The sequence below is a fragment of the Mobula hypostoma genome, chromosome 19 (genome assembly GCF_963921235.1).
Source record: "Mobula hypostoma chromosome 19, sMobHyp1.1, whole genome shotgun sequence".
Lineage (NCBI taxonomy): Eukaryota > Metazoa > Chordata > Chondrichthyes > Myliobatiformes > Myliobatidae > Mobula > Mobula hypostoma.
In genome coordinates, this window is record NC_086115.1 from 25,837,561 (window position 1) to 25,862,503 (window position 24,943).

Consider the following 24,943-nt stretch of genomic DNA (forward strand, 5'->3'; position numbering starts at 1 on the left):
ACTGACATGGATAGAAAATTGGTTGGCAGACAGGAAACAAAGAGTAGGGATTAATGGATCCATTTCAGAATGGCAGGAGGTGACTAGTGGGGTACCGCAAGGCTCGGTGCTGGGACCGCAGCTATTTACAATATACATTAATGATTTAGACGAAGGGATTAAAAATAACATAAGCAGATTTGCAGATGACACAAAGCTGGGTGGCAGTGTGAAATGTGCAGAGGATGTTGAGATAATGCAGGATGACTTGGACAGGTTGGTTGAGTGGGCAGATGCAGTTTAATGTGGATAAGTGTGAGGTTATCCACTTCGGTGGCAAGAACAGGAAGGCAGATTACTATTTGAATGGTGTCAAGTTAAGTAAAGGGGAAGTACAATGAGATCTTGGTGTCCTTGTTCATCAGTCACTGAAAGTAAGCATGCAGGTACAGCAGGCAGTGAAGAAAGCTAATGGCATGTTGGCCTTCATAACAAGGGGAGTTGAGTATAGGAGCAAAGAGGTCCTTCTGCAGTTGTACAGGGCCCTGGTGAGACCACACCTGGAGTATTAAATGCAGCATCACTAAGTTTGCGGATGACACGAAGCTGGGCAGCAGTGTTAGCTGTGAGGAGGGTGCTAAGAGGATGCAGGGTGACTTGGGTAGGTTAGGTGAATGGGCAAATTCATGGCAGATGCATTTTAATGTGGATAAATGTCAGGTTTTCCACTTTGGTGGCAAGAACAGGAAAACAGATTATTATCTGAATGGTGGCCGATTAGGAAAAGGGGAGGTGCAATGAGACCTGGGTGTCATTGTACACCAGTCATTGAAAGTGGGCATGCAGGTACAGCAGGTGGTGAAAAAGGTGAATGGTATGCTGGCATTCATAGCAAAAGGATTCGAGTACAGGAGCAGGGAGGTACTACTGCAGTTGTACAAGGCCTTGGTGAGACCACACCTGGAGTACTGTGTGCAGTTTTGGTCTCCTAATCTGAGGAAAGACATTCTTGCCATAGAGGGAGTACAAAGAAGGTTCACCAGATTGATTCCTGGCATGGCAGGACTTTCATATGATAGAACCATAGAAACTACAGCACAGAAACAGGCCCTTTGGCCTGCACACGGACCATATCCCTCCATACACCTCCCATCCATGTATCTGTCCAATTTATTCTTAAATGTTAAAAAAGAACCCGCATTTACCACCTCGTCCGGCAGTTCATTCCATACTCCCACCACTATCTGTGTGAAGAAGCCCCCCCTAATGTTCCCTTTAAACTTTTCCCCCCTCACCCTTAACCCATGTCCTCTGGTTTTTTTCTCCCCTTGCCTCAGTGGAAAAAGCCTGCTTGCATTCACTCTATCTATACCCATCATAATTTTATATACCTCTATCAAATCTCCCCTCATTCTTCTACGCTCCAGGGAATAAAGTCCTAACCTATTCAACCTTTCTCTGTAACTGAGTTTCTCAAGTCCCGGCAACATCCTTGTAAACCTTCTCTGCACTCTTTCAACCTTATTTATATCCTTCCTGTAATTTGGTGACCAAAACTGAACACAATACTCCAGATTCGGCCTCACCAATGCCTTATACAACCTCATCATAACATTCCAGCTCTTATACTCAATACTTCGATTAATAAAGGCCAATGTACCAAAAGCTCTCTTTACGACCCTATCTTCCTGTGACGACACTTTTAGGGAATTTTGTATCTGTATTCCCAGATCCCTTTGTTCTACTGCACTCCTCAGTGCCTTACCATTAACCCTGTATGTTCTACCTTGGTTTGTCCTTCCAACGTGCAATACCTCACACTTGTCAGTATTAAACTCCATCTGCCATTTTTCAGCCCATTTTCCCAGATGGTCCAAGTCCCTCTGCAGGCTCTGAAAACCTTCCTCACTGTCTACTACACCTCCAATCTTTGTATCATCAGCAAACTTGCTGATCCAATTTACCACATTATCATCCAGATCATTGATATAGATGACAAATAACAATGGACCCAGCACTGATCCCTGTGGCACACCACTAGTCACAGGCCTCCACTCAGAAAAGCAATTCTCTACCACCACTCTCTGGCTTCTTCCATCGAGCCAATGTCCAATCCAATTTACCACCTCTCCATGTATACCTAGCAACTGAATTTTCCTAACTAACCTCCCATGTGGGACCTTGTCAAAGGCCTTACTGAAGTCCATGTAGACAATATCCACTGCTTTCCCTTCATCCACTTTCCTGGTAACCTCCTCGAAAAACTCCAACAGATTGGTCAAACATGACCTACCACGCACAAAGCCATGTTGACTCTCCCTAATAAGCCCCTGTCTATCCAAATGCTTGTAGATTCTGTCTCTTAGTACTCCCTCCAATAACTTACCTACTACTGACGTTAAACTCACCGGCCTATAATTTCCCGGATTACTTTTCGATCCTTTTTTAAACAACGGAACAACATGAGCCACTCTCCAATCCTCCGGCACTTCACCCGTAGACAGCGACATTTTAAATATTTCTGCCAGGGCCCCCGAAATTTCAACACTAGTCTCCTTCAAGGTCCGAGGGAACACTCTGTCAGGTCCTGGGGATTTATCTACTTTAATTTTCCTCAAGACAGCAAGCACCTCCTCCTTTTCAATCTGTACAGTTTCCATGGTCTCACTACTTGATTCCCTCAATTCCATAGATTTCATGCCAGCTTCCTTAGTAAATACAGATGCAAAAAAACCTATTTAAGATCTCCCCCATTTCCTTTGGTTCCACACAAAGCAGACCACTCTGATCTTCAAGAGGACCAATTTTATCCCTTACAATCCTTTTGCTCTTAATATACTTGTAAAAGCTCTTTGGATTATCCTTCAATTTGACTGCCAAGGCAACCTCATGTCTTCTTTTAGCCCTCCTGATTTCTTTCTTAAGTATTTTCTTGCACTTCTTATACTCCTCAAGCACCTGATTTACCCCCTGTTTCCTATACATTTCATACAACTCCCTCTTCTTCTTTATCAGAGTTGCAATATCCCTTGAGAACCAAGGTTCCTTATTCCTATTCAATTTGCCTTTAATCCTGACAGGAACATACAAACTCTGCACTCTCAGAATTTCCCCTTTGAAGGCTTCCCACCTACCAATCATATCTTTGCCAGAGAACAACCTGTCCCAATCCACGCTTTTTAGATCCTTTCTCATTTCTTCAAATTTGGCCTTCTTCCAGTTCAGAACCTCGACCCTAGGACCAGATCTATCCTTGTCCATGATCAAATTGAAACTAATGGTGTTATGATCACTGGAACCAAAGTGCTCCCCTACACAGACTTCTGTCACTTGCCCTAATTCATTACCTAACAGGAGATCCAATATTGCATCCCCTCTAGTTGGTCCCTCTATATATTGATTTAGAAAACTTTCCTGAACACATTTTACAAACCCTAAACCATCTAGACCCCTAACAGTATGGGAGTCCCAATCAATGTATGGAAAATTAAAATCCCCTACCACCACAACTTTATGTTTCCTGCAGTTGCCTGCTATCTCTCTGCAGCTCTTCCAAGTCTCGTTGACTATTGGGTGGTCTGTAATACAATCCCACTAATGTGGCCATACCTTTCCTGTTTCTCAGCTCCACCCATAAGGACTCAGTAGACAAGCCCTCTAATCTGTCCTGCCTGAGCACTGCTGTAATATTTTCCCTAACAAGCAATGCCGCTCCCCCACCTTTCATTCCTCTGCCTCGATCACATCTGAAACATCGGAACCCTGAAATATTAAGCTGCCAGTCCTACCCCTCCTGTAACCAAGTTTCACTAATTGCTACAACATCATAATTCCACGTGTCAATCCATGCCCTCAACTCATCCGCCTTCCCCGCAATACTCCTAGCATTGAAATATATACACCTCAGAAGATTTTTACCACCACTCACAACCTTTCTATCAGCGGATTTGATGAAAGACAATCGACTAAGCTTATACTCGCTGGAATTTAGAAGATTGAGGGGGGATCTTATTGAAACGTATAAAATACTAAAGGGATTGGACAGGCGGTTCCCGATGTTGGGGAAGTCCAGAACGAGGGGTCACAGTTTGAGGATAACGGGGAAGCCTTTTAGGACCAAGATGAGGAAAAACTTCTTCACACAGAGAGTGGTGAATCTGTGGAATTCTCTGCCACAGGAAACAGTTGAGGCCAGTTCATTGGCTATATTTAAGAGGGAGTTAGATATGGCCCTTGTGGCTAAAGGGATCGGGGGTATGGAGAGAAGGCAGGTACAGGGTTCTGAGTTGGATGATCAGCCATGATTGTACTGAATGGCGGTGAAGGCTCGAAGGGCCGAATGGCCTACTCCTGCACCTATTTTCTATGTTTCTATGTTTCTATTGTGTACAGTTTTAGTCTCCAAATTTGAGGAAGGACATTCTTGCTACTGAGGAAGTGCAACGGATAGTCACAAGGTTAATTCCCGAGATGGCGACTGTCATATGTTGAAAGGTTGGAGTGACTGGGCTTGTATACACTGGAATTTAGAAGGATGAGAGGGGATCTGATTGAAACATACTCGCTACTCTCAAATGCATCTCCCCCATTTCACGCACATCTGCTCTCACTCCATCCTCCCGCCACCCCACTAGGAATAGGGTTCCCCTTGTCCTCACCTACCAAACCACCAGCCTCTGGATCCAACATATAATTCTCTGTAATTTCCGCCACCTTCAATGGGATCCCACCACCTAGCACATCTTTCCCTGCCCCCTTCTCTCTGCTTTCCGCAGGGATTGCTCCCTACGCGACTCCCTTGTCCATTCGTCCCCTCCATCCCTCCCCACTGATCTTCCTCCTGGCACTTATCCTTGTAAGCGGAACAAGTGCTACACATGCTCTTACACTTCCTCCCTCACCACCATTCAGGGCCCCAGACAGTCCTTTCAGTTGAGCAGACATTTCACCTGTGAGTCGGCTGGGGTGATATACTACGTCCGGTGCTCCCGATGTGGCCTTCTACATATTGGCGAGACCCGAAGCAGACTGGGAGATCGTTTCACTGAACACCTACGCTCTGTCCACCAGAGAAAGCAGGATCTCCCAGTGGCCACACATTTTAATTCCACATCCCATTCCCATTCTGACATGTCTATCCACGGCCTCCTCCACTGTAAAGATGAAGCCACACTCAGGTTGGAGGAATAACACCTTATATTCCATCTGGGTAGCCTCCAACCTGATAGCATGAAACATAGAAACATAGAATATAGGTGCAGGAGTAGGCCATTCGGCCCTTGGAGCCTTCACTGCCGTTCAGTACAATCATGGCTGATCATCCAACTCAGAACCCTGTACCTGCCTTCTCTCCGTACCCGCTGATCCCTTTAGCCACAAGGACCATACCTAACTCCCTCTTAAATATAGCCAATGAACTGGCCTCAACTGTTTCCTGTGACAGAGAATTCCACAGATTCACCACTCTCTGTGTGATGAAGTTTTTCCTCATCTCGTTCCTAAAAGGCTTCCCCTTTATCCTTAAACTGTGACCCCTCGTGCTGGACTTCCCCAACATCGGGAACAATCTTCCTGCATCTAGCCTGTCCAATCCCTTTAGAATTTTATATGTTTCAATAAGATCCCCCCTCAATCTTCTAAATTCCAGAGAGTATAAGCCTAGCCGATCCAGTCTTTCATCATATGAAAGTCCTGCCATCCCAGGAATCAATCTGGTGAACCTTCTTTGTACTCCCTCTATGGCAAGAATGTCTTTCCTCAGATTAGGGGACCAAAACTGCACACAGTACTCCAGGTGTGGTCTCACCAAGGCCTTGTACAACTGCAGTAGTACCTTCCTGCTCCTGTACTCGAATCCTTTGCTATGAATGTCAGCATACCATTCGCTTTTTTTCACCACCTGCTGTACCTGCATGCCCACTTTCAATGACTGGTGTACAATGACACCCAGGTCTCGTTGCACCTCCCCTTTCCCTCATCGGCCACCATTCAGATAATAATCTGTTTTCCTGTTCTTGCCACCAAGGTGGATAATCTCACATTTATCCACATTAAATTGCATCTGCCATGAATTTGCCCACTCACCCAACCTATCCAAGTCACCCTGCATCCTCCTAGCATCCTCCTCACAGCTAACACTGCCGCCCAGCTTTGTGTCATCAACATTGATTTCTCAAACTTCACTAATGCCCCACCTCCCCCTCGTACCCCATCTGTTATTTATTTATATACACACATTCTTTTTCTCTCTCTCCTTTTTCTCCCTCTGTCCCTCTCACTATGCTCCTTGCCCATCCTCTGAGTGTTTCCCCCCTCCCCCTTTTCTTTCTCCCTAGGCCTCCTGTCCCATGATCCTCTCATATCCCTTTTGCCAATCAACTATCCAGCTCTTGGCTCCATCCCTCACCCTCCTGTCTTGTCCTATCATTTCGGATCTCCCCCTCCCCTCCCACTTTCAAATCTCTTACTAGCTCTTCTTTCAGTTAGTCCTGATGAAGGGTCTTGGCCCGAAACATTGACTGTACCTCTTCCTAGAGATGCTGCCTGGCCTGCTGCGTTCACCAGCAAATTTTATGTGTGTTGCTTGAAATTCCAGCATCTGCAGATTTCCTCATGTTTGCGAGATTATTCAGGGATTGGACACGATAGAGGCAGGAAACATGTTCCCGATGTTTGGGGAGTCCAGAACCAGAGGCCACAATTTGAGAATAAGGGGTAGGCCATTTAGAATGGCGTCGAGGAAAAACTTTTTCACACAGAGAGTTGTGGATCTGTGGAATGCTCTGCCTCAGAAGGCAGTGGAGGCCAATTCGCTGGATGCTTTCAAGAAAGAGTTAGATAGAGCTCTTAATGATAGCGGAGTCAAGGGATATGGGGAGAAGGCAGGAACGGGGTACTGATTGTGGATGATCAGCCATGATCACAGTGAGTGGTGGTGCTGGCTCGAAGGGCCAAATGGCCTACTCCTGCACCTATTATCTGTTGTCTATAAAACCTCCTTCCTGCATCTAACCTATTGAGTCCTTCAAGGACTTTGCAAATTTAAATACAATCTCCCCTCATGCTTCGAAGCTCTAATGAATACAGTTCCAATCTACTCAGTCTCTCCTTATACATCAAACCCACCATTTCTTGAGGCAGTTTAGATAATTGTTACTGTACTCCCACAGTGGCAAGCACAACCACTCTTCAGGAAGAAGACCAAAACTACACATGAAACTCCTGGCATGATCTCACCAAGTACCTATTCAATTGTGACAAGACTTTCTTATTCCTCTAAATCAAACCCTTTCATAAAAAGGCTTCCAACTGCCCTCCTGTTGCACCTGCATGTTGGCCTCTAGTCACATACAAATGTAAACCTCAATCCCTTTGAATTTTAGCACCACCTAACTTCTTAGTATTTAACAAATAATCTCAAAATGCCGGCCGGTTTAGCGAACAGAGCGGTGGACGCCCCTGCTGAAATCCGGAGGAAAACACACAGAGAATGCAGAGGGGGATCACAAAGTCACGGAAAGAGGACCTGGTCGAGACAACAGAGACTTATGGAGAACAGGAGTTCAGTAGGTAACACTGTTCGGCCGACCGGAAGTGCACTGAGAGCGGTAAGCGTAAAGGAGTTGGGTGCTTACTGATCTGGTTAACAACAGATGGTGCAATCCGGGTCATACTACGATCGAGGAACGTGTTTGTAGACCGGATATTGAACTTTTTACTGTTGGACTTCGGCCACATTCCACCGTGATACAACACTTGGTGGCACGGGAGGTCGTTCCTGCCTGTGGCCATCGAATGTGCAGCTCCTCACGTGGAGCGTCAGACACCCTGAGCAAATAGACTGGTTCTGGACTTATTTTCCATTTGGCATAGTTTGCATTTTTTTGTTTGGTTGTTTGTGGTTTTTGTATTGCTATTTACGCTGTATTCTTGGTTGGTGCAGCTGTAACGAAACCAAATTTCCTTCGGGATTAATAAAGTATATCTATCTATCTATCTAAAAAAGAGGACAATTTAACAGTTTTCCCTATTATTCCATCTGCTGTGTATTCCTCCTGTGCTAATGCCCTTGAAGCCTCTTTACATAATAAGTATCCAACCTAGTTTGGAAATACAATATAAAGTCTCCTCAGCCAAATCATTGTGATGGACTGCGTGTAGTTGCAGACTGTGCACTGATCACTGCTGTAATCCACCAGGCATGGCCTGCCACTCAGAGAAGTATCTGTTTATTTCCACTCTTCGCATTATGTCTCAAAAATAATTCTAAATTCATGAAAGTACATTAACCCCAATTCCACGTTTTCCAGCTTTGTAAATCAACCCCTTGTGTGTAACCTTTTCAATTTTTGGGGGGGAATTCCAAATGCACCACATCCACAATATTTCCCGTCATTTGTTTTTCCTATGCTATCCTGGAAGGACTCTAACAGAATGATCAAATGTAAATCCATGTCAGATCTACTCCTCTAATCCCAAGACGGGCTGTTTTCAGCCTTCAGCCTCCAGCGGATTTGTGGATTTGCAGACATTGGGCCCTCAACCAAGTTTGTCATTTTAGGATTTTGTGCTGTAAAGGAATGCATTTTTCTGCAAATTGTGCTTCTTTTAAAAAAAATGCAATCTATTCCCTGGTCCACTGCCATACTTTTCCTACCTTTTTAGATTTAAGACCCTAGTTTCACATTGATTTGCATCACTTTTAGACCTCGTCCAAAATTTGATATTATTGTGGTTATTCTTCCCCAAAGATCTGTTACCCATTCTCTTCCACCACCCAGGTCATGCTCTCTTCTTTCTGTTGTCATCTGGAAGAAGGAGCCTTAGGACTAACACCACCAGGTTCAGGAACAGTTGTTACCTCTCATCCATCAGGCCCTTGAACCAAAGGGGATAACTTCACTTGCTCCATCATTGAACTGTTCCCACAACCAATGGACTCACCTTCAAAGACTCTTCATCTCATGTTCTCGATATTTATTGCTTATTTATTCACTATTATTATTCTTTCTTTTTTTTATTTACAGAATTTGTTGAACACCCGGTTGGTGTGGTCTTTCTTTGATTCTACAATGGTTATTATTCTGTTATGGATTTATTGAGTATGCCCACCAGAAAGTGAACCTCAGAGTTGCATATGGTGATTACATATTTACTTTGACCTCATAAATCTTTTTACGATTGAGTTTTAACATCGTAAATCAGCGGTTGTTTGCTATGTCTCCCCCTCTCACTGTGAAACGGGGACACCTCTTTTTCCCCTATTAGAGACAGAGAGAGCCTGTGGTATGTTGAATTATTGGGTAGTTTTTGGGGTACTGCAGATCTGTGTCTTTATTGATGCTTTGCTGCATGCTTGAGTGCTCAGTGAAGGGTGCTGGTGCTTTTTTGCTGGTGGAGTTGGGGGGTCATTGCCTTGCTGCTGCTTGTGCGTGGGAGGGGGAGCTTTTGAGGTTCTGTGTTTTAACTGTCATTCATTCTTTGGTGCACTCCTCTGTTTTCATGGATGTCCGCAAAGAAAAAGAATTTCAGGATGTATATTATATACATTTTTCTGACATTAAATGCACCTATTGAAACCTTTTCCCAACTTTTCTCACCTGCCCATTGCCTCTTTCTGGTGTCTCTCCTCCTTCCCTTTCTTTCATAGGCCACTCATCTCTCCAATTAGATTCCTCCTTCTTCAGCCCTTTACCTCTTCTACCTATCACCTTCCAGTTTCTTACTTTAGCCACCCCCCCCCATTTTCCCAATCACCTGGTTTCACGTCACCTGCCAGCTTGTACTCCTTCCCCCCCCCCCATATGTTCTTATTCTGGTGCTTTCCCTCTTCTTTTCCAATCCTAATGAAGAGCCTTAGCCCAAAACTTAAACTATTTATTCCCTCCAAAGATGCTGCCTGACCCGCTAAGTTCCTCCAGAGTTTCCCATGATTACTGCATTGTCCTTACTACATGCATCTCTAATTTTCTATGCAATGCTGATATTGCAACTGCTACTTCATGGGCCAGAAATTGATTTTTTACCTTTTTTTCTGCTGTTTGCTATCCCATAGCTTGACCCAGGTTAATTCTAAATGGAATCATGAGCTGTCATGCAAAGATCAATTCTCAACACTTCACTAATCCCCTCCCTTCCTAGTAGTGTTGCTCCACTCTGCCTGTTAGATTTGAGGACTTCAGTGTAGGACTGGTCTCTAGAAAAATGAAAGATAATCTTGAGCTAGATTCTGTGAAGAAGTTTCCCCCGTGGTGTAATCTAGAACTGTATAGAATAGTTTCAGAACAAGGGGTGACGGTAGCCAGAATATATTTCCTCTACCAGATTGTAAGTATTTTTGTATCCATTAATCTGTACACTTTACTATTGGAGACCGAATCTTCAAGCGGGAGGAGTTTAGACTAGATCAGTACTGTGGGCGGGAAAGCCTTGAACGACAATAAAATCGCCCCTCTTTCACTTCCTTGAGCCAAGATTCAAAGTTGGTCAGGGTGTCTCGGGTCTGATTTCAGTACTAGGACAATGGCTTGGCTCGTATATCTGAGCGCTGTTGTTCCCAGACTCGTTTTTATCTTTCACGTCTTTATCGCAGTTTGGCGGGTGGCTAGAGTAATGAATGACCCTATGTACTGGCTTCTGCTGCTTTTGACTTTACTGATCTTTGTAGAAATGATAGTGACCATCGTCATCCAGAAAGGATCCGACTACAAAGGGTAAGAACGCTTCTTAGTTCAACATGTGAATATTTTATTGAAATATTGGGCAAAAGAGCCAATTTCTCTCATTTAACTGCAAGCTTGTAACAAGGAGGTTATTGTTTTTAGGTTAAAAAAAAACACTCAGCTTTTAGTTGGTCGGTATCCTAGGCTGAAAATTTAACCGGAAACTCCAGCCAGAGAGTTACTACACAAGAACTTTATGCACTTGAACGCTTTTTGCATTTTGCTTTGACTGAAAATTGCGAAGACAGTTCGAAGTGTGGGCGTTCGAAGTTGATTTGAAGCGACGATCATTTTCTTTCATCGTTACTGCACAAACACAACATGATAAAACCAACAGATTTTCTGTACGAGGAGTCCGTGTACACGGAGTTGAGGGCAATGCAAAAGTGATGCGATTTTACCGCGTCTTTAATGCTGCAGTTATCCCTATGTTTTAACACAGAGAGAAATTAAACCCCTCCAAAAAAAAAGCGAAATCACTTAGCAAGTCAGGTAGAAGAGCCTTGCCAACACTGAAACGCAGTAAATCGTTTTATTTCTTTCCACAGATGCTGACCGTTTCATATATATATATATATATTCATTTTTATTTTAGCTTTCTGGCAACTTTTTTTTGCATTCTCCTACGGGTGAGAGAAGGAATTGCAGATGCATTTGTGTGAAAAGACTTGGCACTTTGCAATGCGATGTTAAAGAAAGACTACCTCCCCCTCATTCCAGATACCGAGGATACATAATGAAGAGGATTTTCATGGACTTTATTTGTATTCTGAAGTATAACTAGAAAACGCAAAAATACAAGGAGGAAGGAGGATGAGAAGTGACTTGATAGATGATAAAACGCAAAGATTGAGTGCATAGCCAGAGGTTTTTGCCCAGAGCAGAATGGTTAATATGATGGAGCATAACTTTAAGTGATTGGAAGAAAGTATAGGGGGGATGTCAGAGGTAAGTTATTTGCACAGAGATTGGAGAGTGTGTGGAACACTGTGCCAGGTGGGCTGGTAGAGGCAAACACATTAGGGATTTAAAGAAACTCTTAAATGGAAGATAGGACAATGGAGGGCGAGTAGAAAGGGCGGGTTAGATTGATCTTAGAGTAGGTAAAATGTCACCATATCATCGTGGACCAAAGGGCGTGTACTGTGCTATAATGTTCTATGTACAGTTATAGAGGAGAATGTTTCAACTCAGATAGTTTTCGTAAGTTATTTCCTAAATCTGATCAAAAATAAAAGATTGACTGAAACTAGATGTAACTGGTGGAGTACCGTTGGGGATAGTTCTTGGCCATCGGATGCTTGATACTTGCCCTAATGATAAACACAAAATAATCTGCAGATGCTGTGATCAAAGCAACACTTTCAGGACGCTGGATGAACTCAGCAGGTCGGGCAGCATCAGTCAGAAACGATGAGTCGATGTTTCGGGCCAGAACTCTTCGTCAGGACTGAAGAATGTAAGATGGGGAAAGATTTGAAGAATGCTTGTAGCGTCAGTTGAAAGACCAGTAATTTAAAAGACAAAGGGGTGGGGGAGGGGAAGCATTGACGTCATAGCCCTGAAAACAATGGGTAGTAGAAGAAGGAGACGGAACCATGAGGGAGCTGGGGGAGGGGGTAGACTGAAATAGGGATAGAGGAAGGGAGGGGGAGGGAATTACCGGAAGTTGGAGAATTCTATGTTCATACCAAGGGGCTGGAGACTACCTGGATGGTATGTGAGGTGTTGCTCCTCCAACCTGAGTTTAGCCTCATCATGGTAGTAGAGGAGGCCATGTATGGACATACCTGAATGGGAATGGGAAGTAGAGTTGAAGTGGGTGGCTACCGGGAGATCCTGTCTGTTGTAGTGGACGGAGTGGAGGTGCTCAACAAAGCGGTCCCCCAATCTGCGTCGGGTTTCACCGATGTAGTGGAGGCCACACAGGGAGCACCGGATGCAATAGATGACCCCAACAGACTCACAAGTGAAGTGTTGTCTCACCTGGAAGGACTGTTTGGGGCCCTGAATGGTTGCAAAAGATGAGGTGTAGGGACAGGTGTAGCACTTACGCTTACAGGGATAAGTGCTGGGTGGGAGATCCGTGGGGATGGACGTGTGGATAAAGGAGTCGTGGAGGGACCGATCCCTGCAGAAAGCAGAGAGGGGTGGAGAGGGAAAGATGTGCTTAGTGGTGGGGTCCTGTTGAAGGTGGTGGAAGTTGCGGAGGATAATGTGCTGGATCCGGAGGCTGGTGGGGTGGTAGGTGAGGACAAGGGGAACTCTGTCCCTGTTGTGGTTGCGGGAGGATGGGGTGAGGGCCGAAGTGCGGGAAATGGAGGAGATGCGGGTGAGGGCATCATTGATGACGGTAGAACAGAAACCATGATCCTTAAAGAAAGAGGACATTTGAGATGTTCTGGAATGGAAAGCCTTATCCTGGGAGCAGGTGTGGCAGAGACGGAGGAACTGGGAATAGGGAATGGCATTTTTGCATGTGGCGGAGTGGGAAGAGGTATAGTCGAGGTAGTTATGAGAGTCAGTGGGCTTGTAGAAGATGTCAGTGGACAGTCTGTCTCCAGAGATGGAGACCGAGACATCGAGAAAGGGGAGAGAAGTGTCCGAGATAGAGGAAGTGAATTTGAGGGCTGGGTAGAAGTTTGAAGTAAAGTGGATGAAATAGACGAGCTCAGCATGGGTGCAGGAAGCAGCACCAATGTAGTCGTCAATGTAGTAAAGGAAAAGTTGGGGAGCAGTACCAGAATAGGTTTGGAGCACAGACTGTTCCACATAACCAATGAAGAGGCAGGCATAGCTGGGTCCCATGCGAGTTGCCGTAAAGACTTGCCCTAATGACCTGACAGATGATGAATGCAAGATTTACTGTGTTTACATGTTAGTTGATGAAACAAAACAGGCAGTGTGGTGATTAATTAACTGAGAATCTAGCAAATGGAGCTTAACATGGGGAACTGAGAGGTCACAAACAAGAGAAAATCTGCAGATGCTGGAAATCCGAGTAACACACAAAATGCTAGAGAAACTCAGCAGGCCAGGCAGCATCTATGGGGAAAAAATACAGGCAACGTTTCGGGTAGATACCCTTTGGCAGGGCTGGAGAAAAAGAAGCTGCGGAGTAGATTTAAATAGGTGGTGGTATTGGCGGGGGGTGGGTAGAGCGAAACACCGGGTGATAAGTGAAACCTGGAGGGGGAGGGATGAAGTAAAGAGCTGGGAAGTTGATTGGTGAAAGAGACAGAAGGCCATGGAAGAAAGAAAAAGGGGGGAGGAACACCAGAGGGAGGGGATGGGTGGGCAAGGAGATAAGATGAGAGAGGGAGAAAGGGATGGGAAATGGTAAAGGGGGAGTGGGGATAGGGGTGTTAGTTAGTTTGAGAAATCGATGTTCATGCCATCAGGTTGGAGGCTGCTCAAATGGAATATAAGTTGTTGTTCCTCCAACCCAAGTGTGGCCTCATCACGGCAGTGGAGGAGGCCATGGATGGACATATCGGAATGGGAAGAGGAATTAAAATGGGTGGCCATTGGGAGATCTCGCTTGTTCTGGCGGACGGAGCGTTTTCTCCAAACATGCCTTGGCTCACTGCGGACAAAATTCAGCGTCAGAAGTTTGCAAAGGAACATCTAAACAAGCCTGATGCATTTTGGAAACAAGTCCTGTGGATTGATGAAGTTAAAATAGAACTTTTTGGCCACAATGAGCAAAGGTATGTTTGGAGAAAAAAGGGTGCAGAATTTCATGAAAAGAACCCCTCTCCAACTATTAAGCACGGGGGTGGATCGATCATGCTTTGGGCTTGTGTTGCAGCCAGTGGCATGAGGAACATTTCACTGGTAGAGGGAAGAATGAATTCAATTAAATACCAGCAAATTCTGGAAGCAAACATCACACCATCTGTAAAAAAGCTGAGATGAAAAGAGGATGGCTTCTACAACAGGATAATGATCCTAAACACACCTCAAAATCCACAATGGACTACCTCAAGAGGTGCAAGCTGAAGGTTTTGCCATGGCCCTCACAGTCCCCTGACCTAAACATCATCGAAAATCTGTGGATAGACCTCAAAAGAGCAGTGTATGCAAGACGGCCCAAGAATCTCACAGAACTAGAAGCCTTTTGCAAGGAAGAATGGGTGAAAATCCCCCAAACAAGAATTGAAAGACTCTTAGCTGGCTACAAAAAGCGTTTACAAGCTGTGATACTTGCCAAAGGGGGTGTTACTAAGTACTGACCATGCAGGGTGCCCAAACTTTTGCTTCGGGCCCTTTTCCTTTTTTGTTATTTTGAAACTGTAAAAGAAGGAAATAAAAAAGTGATCTTGCTTAAAATATTAAAGAAATGTGTCATCCTTAACTTTAATGCCTTTTGGAAATCAGGTTATCTTTTACTCGCTTAGCTATTCACAGTAACAGAAATTTTGACTAGGGGTGCCCAAACTTCTGCATACCACTGTATATTTAATGTGGAGATAGATAAACATTTAAAAAATCAAGGAATTGTGTGGCCAGGAGAACAGCACAGACCACCCATGACCATATTGAATGATGAGTAAACTTGAGAGGCCACATAACCTCTCTTCTTCTTGCTCCTATGTTCTTGAGAATTCAATCTGTTTTATATTTGAGGAAGAGCATTTCTAGCAGTATGTTCCTTTAAATCTGGCTTACATTTTCTTGGGTATGGAAACTTGAAGAGATATTCAAATTGAAATTCTTGAAAGTCTGTCTTACTTGGAGAAAGCCATTTTGTCTTATGCTGGAGTCAGAGACAATATTAAAATTAAAGTTATAAAAGTTTGGAGTGAAATCAGTAAGCAATTTTTCCACATATATGGCAATAGAAATGAAGAACCCTGGGCTCAAAAAGCTTTGGACACTGGCTACCCTTTGAAAATTCCATGAGCAGGTCAACAGGATATTTTTCCTCTTTAAAAATAGTAAGGGATGTGGATCATAAGCAGAAAATTGCAAGTTGAAGCAGACACAGCCATGAATATCACCCTGGTCCTCATCCTGAAGAAGTTTTCCTTTGGCTCCTTCCACTTTCTTCAAACCTGGGGAGTAGTCATGGGCACTCTCATGGGCCCGAGCTGTGCCTGCCTCTTCGTTGCCTATGTAGCACAGTCTATGTTTGAAGCCTTCCCCGATTGTACTCCCCAACCTTCTCCACTACATTGAAAACTGCCCTGGCTCATGCACCCATGCTGAGCTCATCAATTTCATCAATTTTGCCTGTAACTTCCACCCTGCCCTTAAGTTCACTTGGGCCATCTCTGACACCTCCCTCCCCTTTCTTGATCCCCCTGTCTCCATCTCTGGAGACAAACTGTCAACCAACATCTTTTATAAATCTACTGATTCCCACAGTTATCTCAACGATACCTCTTCCCACCCTGTCTCCTGTAAAAATGCTATTTTCTTTACTCAGTTTCTTCACCTCTATCACACCTGTTCTAAGGATATGGTTTTCCATTCCAGGACATCATGTCCTCCTTCTTTAGAATGGGGTTTCCCTCACTCTTCTATTGATGTTGCCCTCACCCACATCTCCTCCATTTCCTGTACATCCGCACTTACCCCATCTTCCCACTGTCTTAATAGTGAGAGTGTTCTCTTGTCCTTACCTACCACCACATCAGCCACTGCATGCACCACATTATCCTCCACAACTTCCCCATTTCCAAAGGGGCCCCACCACTGAACATATCCTCACCTCCCCCCCCCGCCACTTTCCAAAGGGATTGCTCCCTCCATGATTCCCTTGTCCATTCAACCCTCCCCACTAATCCCTCTCCAGGCTATTAACCCTGCAAGTGGCCCAAGTGCTACATCTGCCTGTACGCCTCCTCCATCACCTCCATTGAGGGCCCCAAGCAGTCCTTCTAGGTGAGGAACAATTCACCTGCAAATCGTCTGGGGTTGTCTATTGTGTCTGGTGCTCCTGATGCGGCCTCCTCTACATTAGTGTGTCCTGTTGTAAATTGGGGGTCCGCTTTGTCGAGTATCTCTGCACGTTCCACACGAGCTGGACTTCCCAGTGGCTATACATTTTAATTCCCATTCCCATTCCCGTTCCGACATTTCAATCCTCTTGTGTCGAGATGAGGATGGAGGAGCAATATTCCGTCTGGATACCCTCCAACCTGATGGTATAAATATTGATTTCTCTTTCTGGTGAACAAAACTCCCCCTCCCACCATTCCCCACTCTGACCGTTGACTTCTTCTCACCTGCCTATTGCTTCCCCCGGATCCTCTCCTTCCCATTCTCCTGTTGTCCACTCTCTTCAGCTGACATATTTTCTTCTCCAGCCCTTGACCTTTCCCGCCCACTTAGCTTTCACCTACCACCTTCCAGCCAGCCTGTTTTCCTTCTGCCCCCACCTCCACATTTAATTCAGGTATCTTCCCCCTTCCTTCTCAGTCCTATAGAAGGGTCTTGGCCCCAAAATGTTGTCTGTTTACTCTTCTCCATAGATGCTGCCTGACCTGCTGAGTTCCTTCAGCATTTTGTGTGTTACTTCGGATTTCCAGCATCTACAGATTTTCTCCTTCATGAATGTCTGATTAGGGTTGTGAGGTTGAATGGCCTACTTGAGTTTCAGTATTTCAGACTTTGTGCTGTTTCTGTATAAACATTACTTACATTCTTTGAGCAAGGTTCAAAGAAGAATTATTGACTTACCGAAAAAAACAAAATTGATTATCTGAAAGCTCTTTTTTAAATTTTGGGATCTGGGTTTTACAAAACAGTGATGCCAGATAGGGATTAAAATCCACAAATAATGAAAAAAAACAGTAGTATATTTCCAAGAATATTGTGTAGGACAGGAATTTAAGATGGTGGTATTTCTATTAGAGATGGTAACACTTTCATGTGGGGTTGGGTTTTTTTTTTGCCCCGCTGTGAAACTGGTCTGTAGATGCACACAACACCCAATTTGTGCCCTGCATTGTGGTGATTCTTCCTTTAATAGTGTTTTTGTCAAAGACCAACTTTAATACTTCGCTTTTGCGAAAAGTTTAGCAGTGAGGTTGGAGCGGTAGTGTACGCATTTGGTTACAGCAGTTGGATGGAAAAGATAAATAACTTGGGCATTTTAAATGCAAAATAGTTGCAGTAATGATGGACATATCATTCAACAATTAGAACACATGGTATTAGCAAATACATTTTTGTTTCGAGCAACACCAGAAGGAAATGTTCTATGAAAGTCGAAAAAGACAATATACAATTTAATGTAAAAATTAACTTTAAAAAGTGCAGTGTACGAATGAGTTAACTAGTGAAGCAATATGTAGGGCAGAAGATGAGAAAAACTGAGAGGCTGCTCATGGGATCTGCTCCACTAGACAGTGAAGATAAAAAAAAACTTCCTGTCTGGCTGTTAACAATGAATCATATAGTTTCAGACGATCATACTTTGACCATTGGAACTAGTCAATAAACTACAACAGATCTTTTTTTTTTAATGTTAAACCCATTGTACCAAAATTGAACAAGTTCCAGAAGAAAAAACAATCTCTTGTAGTTTTATATTTAAAATCAATGAGCTTCCATCTTACGTCACATGTAAGGAGATCATATTCTGAGAGCTAAACATCACTTCTTTAAATGTTTAGTGATTTTTCTTTCTATAAGAATGATCACTAATTTGTTTCAGATGACTGAATGAGTTATAGGAGATGTAGAGAATGGTGAATTAAAATCAGATCCAGAAATAGATGAAATTTTACTCTCCTCAGTGGAATCATTATCAATCACGAGTTAAAGAAGAGAAGGAGAAACTATTTCTTGGCGAGCGGTGGGGAATGGTGGAGTGTAGAACAAGAATATAAAAATTAGAGAAATCTTGCTTAGGAGTTATGTAAATTGTAATTTGCTATACTTAAAAGTTGTTGAGGTTCAAACTGGGTTCAGACTTTTCCTAGTAAAGTTCAGAGTAAAATTTATTATCAGAGTCATGTCATCACATACAACCCTGAGATCCTTTTTCCTGTGAGTATCCTCAGCAAACATAAATAGTAATTGTAAACTGTAAATAAAAGAGCAAGAATTAAATTGAATTGAATTAACTTTATTTCTTACATCCTTCACATACATGAGGAGTAAATATCTTTATGTAACGTATCCGTCTAAATGTGCAATATGCAATTTGTAATAAATAATATGTACATCAGAACAGTCAATATAGCATAGAAATACAATTGTATCAGCGCGAATTAATGAGTCCGATGGCCTGGTGGAAGAAGCTGTCCTGGAGCCTGTTGGTCCTGGCTTTTATGCCTCAGTACTATTTCCTGGATAGCTGGGACAGTTTGTGGTTGGGGTGACTCGGGTCCCCAATGATCCTTCAGGCCCTTTTTATGCACCTGTCTCTGTAAACATCCTGAATAGTGGGACGTTCATATCTACAGAAGTGCTGGGCTGTCCGCACCACTCTCTGCAGAGTCCTGCAGTTGAGGGAAGTACAGTTCCCATACCAGGCAGTGATTCAGCTAGTCAGGATGCTCTCAATTGTGCCCCTGTAGAAAGTCCTTTGGATTTGGGGACCCATATCAAACTTCTTCAACCATCTGAAGTGAAAGAGGCGCTGTTGAGCTTTTTTTCGTCACACAGCCAGTATGTACAGGCCACGTGAGAGCCTCGGTTATGTGTATGCTGAGGAACTTCCTCCTGTAATCCACAACCAGCTCCCTTGTTTTTGCGACATTGAAGGAGAGGTTGTTTTCTTGACACTGTTACGTACCCCGTAACTGGGTTGCCAAACCAGCAGAAATGGATCACTCATTTGGAGTCTGGATTACTAGAACTAAGAAAGTTTTATTAAAGAAACAAGCAACACAGTACTCTAATCAAAAGGATAATGAATGCAATAGTTCAGCAATGATAAAGATACATGTACACAGAATTCAGATAACAGGATCAATCTATCATTGTCTAGGGGTAAATGACCAGCTTCAAAGTGACACAAAGTCCAGTTCAATTTAGTTCAGTTCGCAGTAATCGTTGCCATGGCGATGGACAGTGGGGGGGGGGGAGGAGGAGAGCGAAATGAATGAATATTCAAAACAGCTTCCACACACAGACCTTCGCAGTCAGCTTTCGGGTGAGCCCTTTGTGATGTCATCTGAGGTCACCGACCGTGACCCCTCCGTTTTCAGATACGACCGTTTCTCTGCGCTGAACCTGGCACCCAGGCAAGGGTGGACACACACCAGGTTCCCGCCGATCGTGCCTTTCCACCCTGTACGTTTATGGCCCAGTACTTACCACCGACTTGTGAGAGGCGCACCGCTTCCAGGGTCTCGTTACCTCGGGTGTCGTGTGTGCTGCCTTAGTGAACCTGTCCCTTTTTATCCCCCTGCTGGGGTATCACCTGTCCATCACTTCAAACAGTTCAGGGTTCAAAGGGGGAGCCGCTCTAGACAGCTCTCTCTCCTGTCCCTTCATTACACATCTCCCAAATGCTGCTCCATTGTCTTCCTTATCTCTCTCTCTCCCGAAGACAGGTGGCAGACCAACTGCTGATCACACAGGACAGCTAACATCTATGTGTATTCTTGTCACACTTCCCCCCTTTAAGGATTTTTACCGGGGGGTAAAAATTACAAACATGAATACATTATTTGATACACACACAAATATACATCTTTATCAGCTACTTGGCTAACACAGTGAGTTTGAAGTTGTCAACACCTTGACAGACAGTCAGCAATCACATTTTCCGTCCCTTTCATATGTGTTATTAATAATCCCTTAGACCAGGCTCCAACTTAGCAAACTTCATAGTGGCCAAAAACACTGATGAATTGCGATCAATGTAACCTCTCACTTGGTTTTGTCCTGGACCACGATAACAAGGGTCGTCCCATTCTGACCTAGTTTTCTCTCACAAGGGCTTAGTAGGAGGGGGAGGGGTAGTGACCGCAGAGTTATTGCAAAACTTCCTACAGTACCCCACCATCTCCAAGAGACTTCTGAGGGCCCTCTTGTCTGTCGGGGTTGGGAGGTTAGCGATAGCCTGCACTATAGCTTGCATCGCTGCCAGCTGCCCCTGTGTCACCACAATTCCCAGGTAAGTGACCTTCGCATGGCCGAACTCATTTTTTTCAAGGTTCACTATCAAGCTGGCGTCAGACAGCCGTATTAAATTGCTAATACACACCTCTGTGTTCGTCAGCCCTTTAGTCACTGAATTACTCATTCTATATGAATGTTGTTTACTAGGCTCCCTATTGTAACAGACACCACCCAACGTCCCAGTTCTTTGCATCGCCTCAGGACAATCGAACACACGGGTGCGAGTCGTTTAATTACTTCTCCTAAAGAGTCGCTTTGTTCGGGGATTAAGGGAGAGACCTTATCAGCAGACCTGGCCAAAACAATAGCCTTCTCCCATCTGGTCGATACCATACTCATCTTTTCAAAATGTTTTTTTTCTCTTATCGGGGGGACCCTAGCTTCATTGATTTCCGTGCTAACACTGACTAGGTTTGTTAGCATATCAAAAGCCTGTGACCGTCTCAGTTCGCGTCGGTCATAATCAATAACATCCTTCCCCCTGGGTAGCCGGTAAACGTCTTTCATGATTCCACCAACTGTTTCCTCCAGTACCGCAAAATGTCCACCGGGGGGTACCTTGTGGGCCAGGTTAAAAACCTCATCCCCATAACTCTTTTGCACCACCCCCCATTCCTCATCTGCGGGTACGGTACTTGGTTTCCCTTTCTTCCTTAGCACTTCCTCCTCCACACAATAGCCTACTAGTTCCCTTGTCAAGTCTGTGTCAGAGAGAGCTGTCTTTGCCAAAACCATCAGCCCCTCATCTCGCTCCTGCGCCTGCACAAATTCTTTCCTGGCTAATGCTACGTCTGTCCCAGCTCCCTCACTACCTCTTGTCTCACTACACTCCTTCTTTTCATTTTCTACCCCCGTCTCGTACAAGACTGTCCCGTGATGAACCTGTGAGTCCATGGGCGGGGCCTCAATGCTGGCAGGCTGACCTGTCAATCTCACGACTGGGAACACGATTCCCCCGGTGACGTCATTACCGAGCAAGACTTCCACGCCCTTCATCGGTAATTTGGACCTCACTCCGATCGTGACTAGTCCAGAGACCAGGTTGCTTTGTAAGTGTATCTGGTGCAAAGGGACTGACTCTGTCCCTTCCCCAACACCTTTGACCTCTACCTCCCCAGTCTGGGTCTCTGAGCTAAACTCTAATACACTCTTCAGCATCAGTGACCGACACGCTCCCGTGTCTCTCCAGATCCGCACTGGAACTGGTTTTAACCCCTCCTTCACCGACACCAATTCGGCCGAGATAAACCTCTCACGCCCTTCCTGAACTTTGGCAGACCTGTCCTTCCCTAGCGGTTCGTGCACCAGCTCGATACAGCCAGTCAAAATCTTTCAAAATCAGGGTTCAAAGGGGGAGCCGCTCTGGACAGCTCTCTCTCCCGTCCCTTCATTACACATCTCCCAAAAGCTGCTCCATTGTCTTCCTTATCTCTCTCTCTCCTGAAGAGAGGTGGCAGACCAACTGCTGATCACACAGGACAGCTAACATCTATGTGTATTCTTGTCACAACACCACTGTGTCAGATAACAAACTGTGAAAATGCAAATATAAATAAATAGTAATAAACAAAAAGAGCAAGAAATAACAAGATAAAGCGTTCTTAAAGTGAGATCATTGGTTGTGGGACCATCTCAATAGAGGAGTGTCGTTATCCCCTTTTGTTCAAGAGTCTGATGGTTGAGGGACGGCAAATGTTCTTGAACCTGGTGGTTTGAATCCTGAGGCTCTTGTGTCTTCTACCTGACGGCAGCAGCGAGAAAAGAGCAGGTCTGCGAGTTGAGGATCTTTGATGATGGATGCTGCTGTTCTACAACCACATTTTAAGTAGTTCAACTCAATGTTTGGGAGGGCTTTACCCATGATGTGCTGGGCTGAATCCGTGACCTTTAGTAGGATTTTCCATTCGAAGGCATTGGTGTTCCCATACCAGGCTGTAAAGCAGCCAGTCAGACACTTTTCACTGCACATCTATAGAAGTTTGTCAAATTTTTTGATGTTATGCTGAATCGCCACAAACTCCTGATGACATAGAGGCACTGTTGTGCTAACTTTGCATTTACATTTATATGATGGGCCCAGGACGGTCCTCTGAAATAGTGCCGCCCAGGAATTCAAAGTTACTGATTCTTCTCACCTCTGAACCTCCGATGAGGATTGGCTCAGGGACCTCTGGTTTCCCTCTCTTGAAGTTTACAACTGTGTTATATGAACGTGAAAGACTTGTACAGATCAGAGAAGAAATTATAGATTATCAGAACAAATTTTGGGGCCAAACGGCCTTCCCTTAATCCTATCCACAGCACTAATTGTTGTCTGAGGTTCCACTTTGTTACTTATCACATCTTGTGTTTGGTCTTAACTTAAAAAATGCCCGGCTTTCTAACTGTCGGCTTTTGCACCTTGGCAGCAACCCCCAAATACTTGGCTTTTTTGCTCGCTCTCCAACTTTCTTAGCTTTACATTTTTCCCTCTCCAGGTTTATACATGGTCAAATAGTTAAAATAAACTCTTTGCCAGAAATTGCCATTGAACTTTCATTGAAAATGAGACTTGGTGTGATTCAGTAACACAACACTTTACAGGAAGTTCAGATAAATCTTAAAAAAATAAGAAGTGGACAGAGTGTTTGTTATTTTTACATTGATTGGATGGTTGTTTCATTTATTTTTTTCACTCACACAGGCTCACAGGTTTTTGAGCTCACCAGTTACCCTAGTGTTTATCAGGACCGCTGATGACTTGTGTGGGCCTACTCATTTAAAGGTTTGGGGTTTGGACCTTGGCCCCTGGCAACGTGCAGTCTGAGACCTCTCTCGCTGCCGCTGGGTCCTTCTACTACTTCCACCACTAATCGCCAGCCACCCTGGCTCCCCTCTATTCCTTGTCCCTCCTCTGAACCCCCCCCCATCTTCCTTCCACCCCACTCTGACTGAATAATCAAACCCTTCTCTCTTCTCTGACCCTTCCAACCCTCTATCCCTCCCAAACCCTAGCAACCCACTCTGTGATTCCACCATCACCTCTCTATGGAGGAGTGTTTTGTCCTCAGCTATGGCTTTACTTTCGTTGCACAGACCTCAATTAGTTCCACGTCTGTCATGATGTCGAGCTATTTGTCTGTTGCCTCTGTCTCTATCATACTTCTTCGGCAAAGAATTCCCACCTCCCTACCGATGACCCCTTCTTCCACCTTAAACCCTCCTCTTCCTTTTGGGGACCCTGCTCTGGTCTTCTGCCCACTCTATACCTAACAGCCTTTGGCACGTCAACCATCTTAACTTTACCATCTCCCTTGCCTGTTCCAACCTCAACTTCTCTGAACGCTCTGCCTTCCACTCTCTCTGCACCAATCACAACCTCACCATCAAATGTGCGGACAAGGACAGTGCTGTTGTGGCCTGGCAGACTGACATCTAACTTGCTGAAGCCGGATGGCAGCTCTCGGACACCTCCTTTTACCTCTTAACCATTGAGAAGCATCAAGTCATCATCTTCCACACCATCAACAACCTATCTCCTCTGGAGATCTCCCACTTACAGCCTCCAACCTCATTGTTCTCATATCCCATACTGCACATATCGTCTTCTTATCCAAGATCTGCAAACCTAACTATCACCATAGGCCCATTGTTTCTGTCTCATTCTGTCCCACTGAGCTAGTGTTTGCCTAGTTCAACTCCATTTTGTCCCCTTTGGTTCAGTCCCTTCCCAGCTATATCTGCGACACTTGCCCTCCATCATTTCAATAACTTTCAGCTCCCTGATCTGGATTGCCTTCTTTTCACTATGTACATCCAGTCCTTATACATTTCTATCCCCCATCTGGAATGTCTTATAAGAATGTAAGAAATCTGGCCCGTCGAGCCTGCTCCGCCATTCAATAAGATGGTGGCTGATCTGGCCATGGACTCATCTCCACCTAACTGTCTTTTCCCCATAATCTTTACTTCCCCAACTATGCAAAGATCTATCCAACCTTGTCTTAAATATATTTACTCGGGGAGTCTACACTGCTTCTTAAGGTTCTTAAGAAGTCTTAAGAGTCTTAAGGCTCTCTGCTCTTCTTGACAATAGACCTAGCCAGTTCCGCTCCACTACCACCCTCCAATGGCTTACAGAACTGATAATTACCCCCAATAATTTCTCTTACTGCTGC

General features: G+C 44.5%; 1 protein-coding gene across 1 annotated transcript in view; it reads left to right on the plus strand.

Annotated features, from left to right (window-relative positions):
• Window positions 1–10,459: 10,459 nt before the first annotated feature.
• The window catches only part of tmem26b (transmembrane protein 26b), a 51,205-nt gene continuing 36,721 nt past the window's right edge, over window positions 10,460–24,943 (plus strand). The window contains exon 1 of the mRNA XM_063071163.1: window positions 10,460–10,691. Within this exon, the coding sequence (XP_062927233.1) occupies window positions 10,501–10,691 (191 nt within the window). The 5' untranslated portion in view covers window positions 10,460–10,500. The remainder of the gene's footprint in view (window positions 10,692–24,943) is intronic.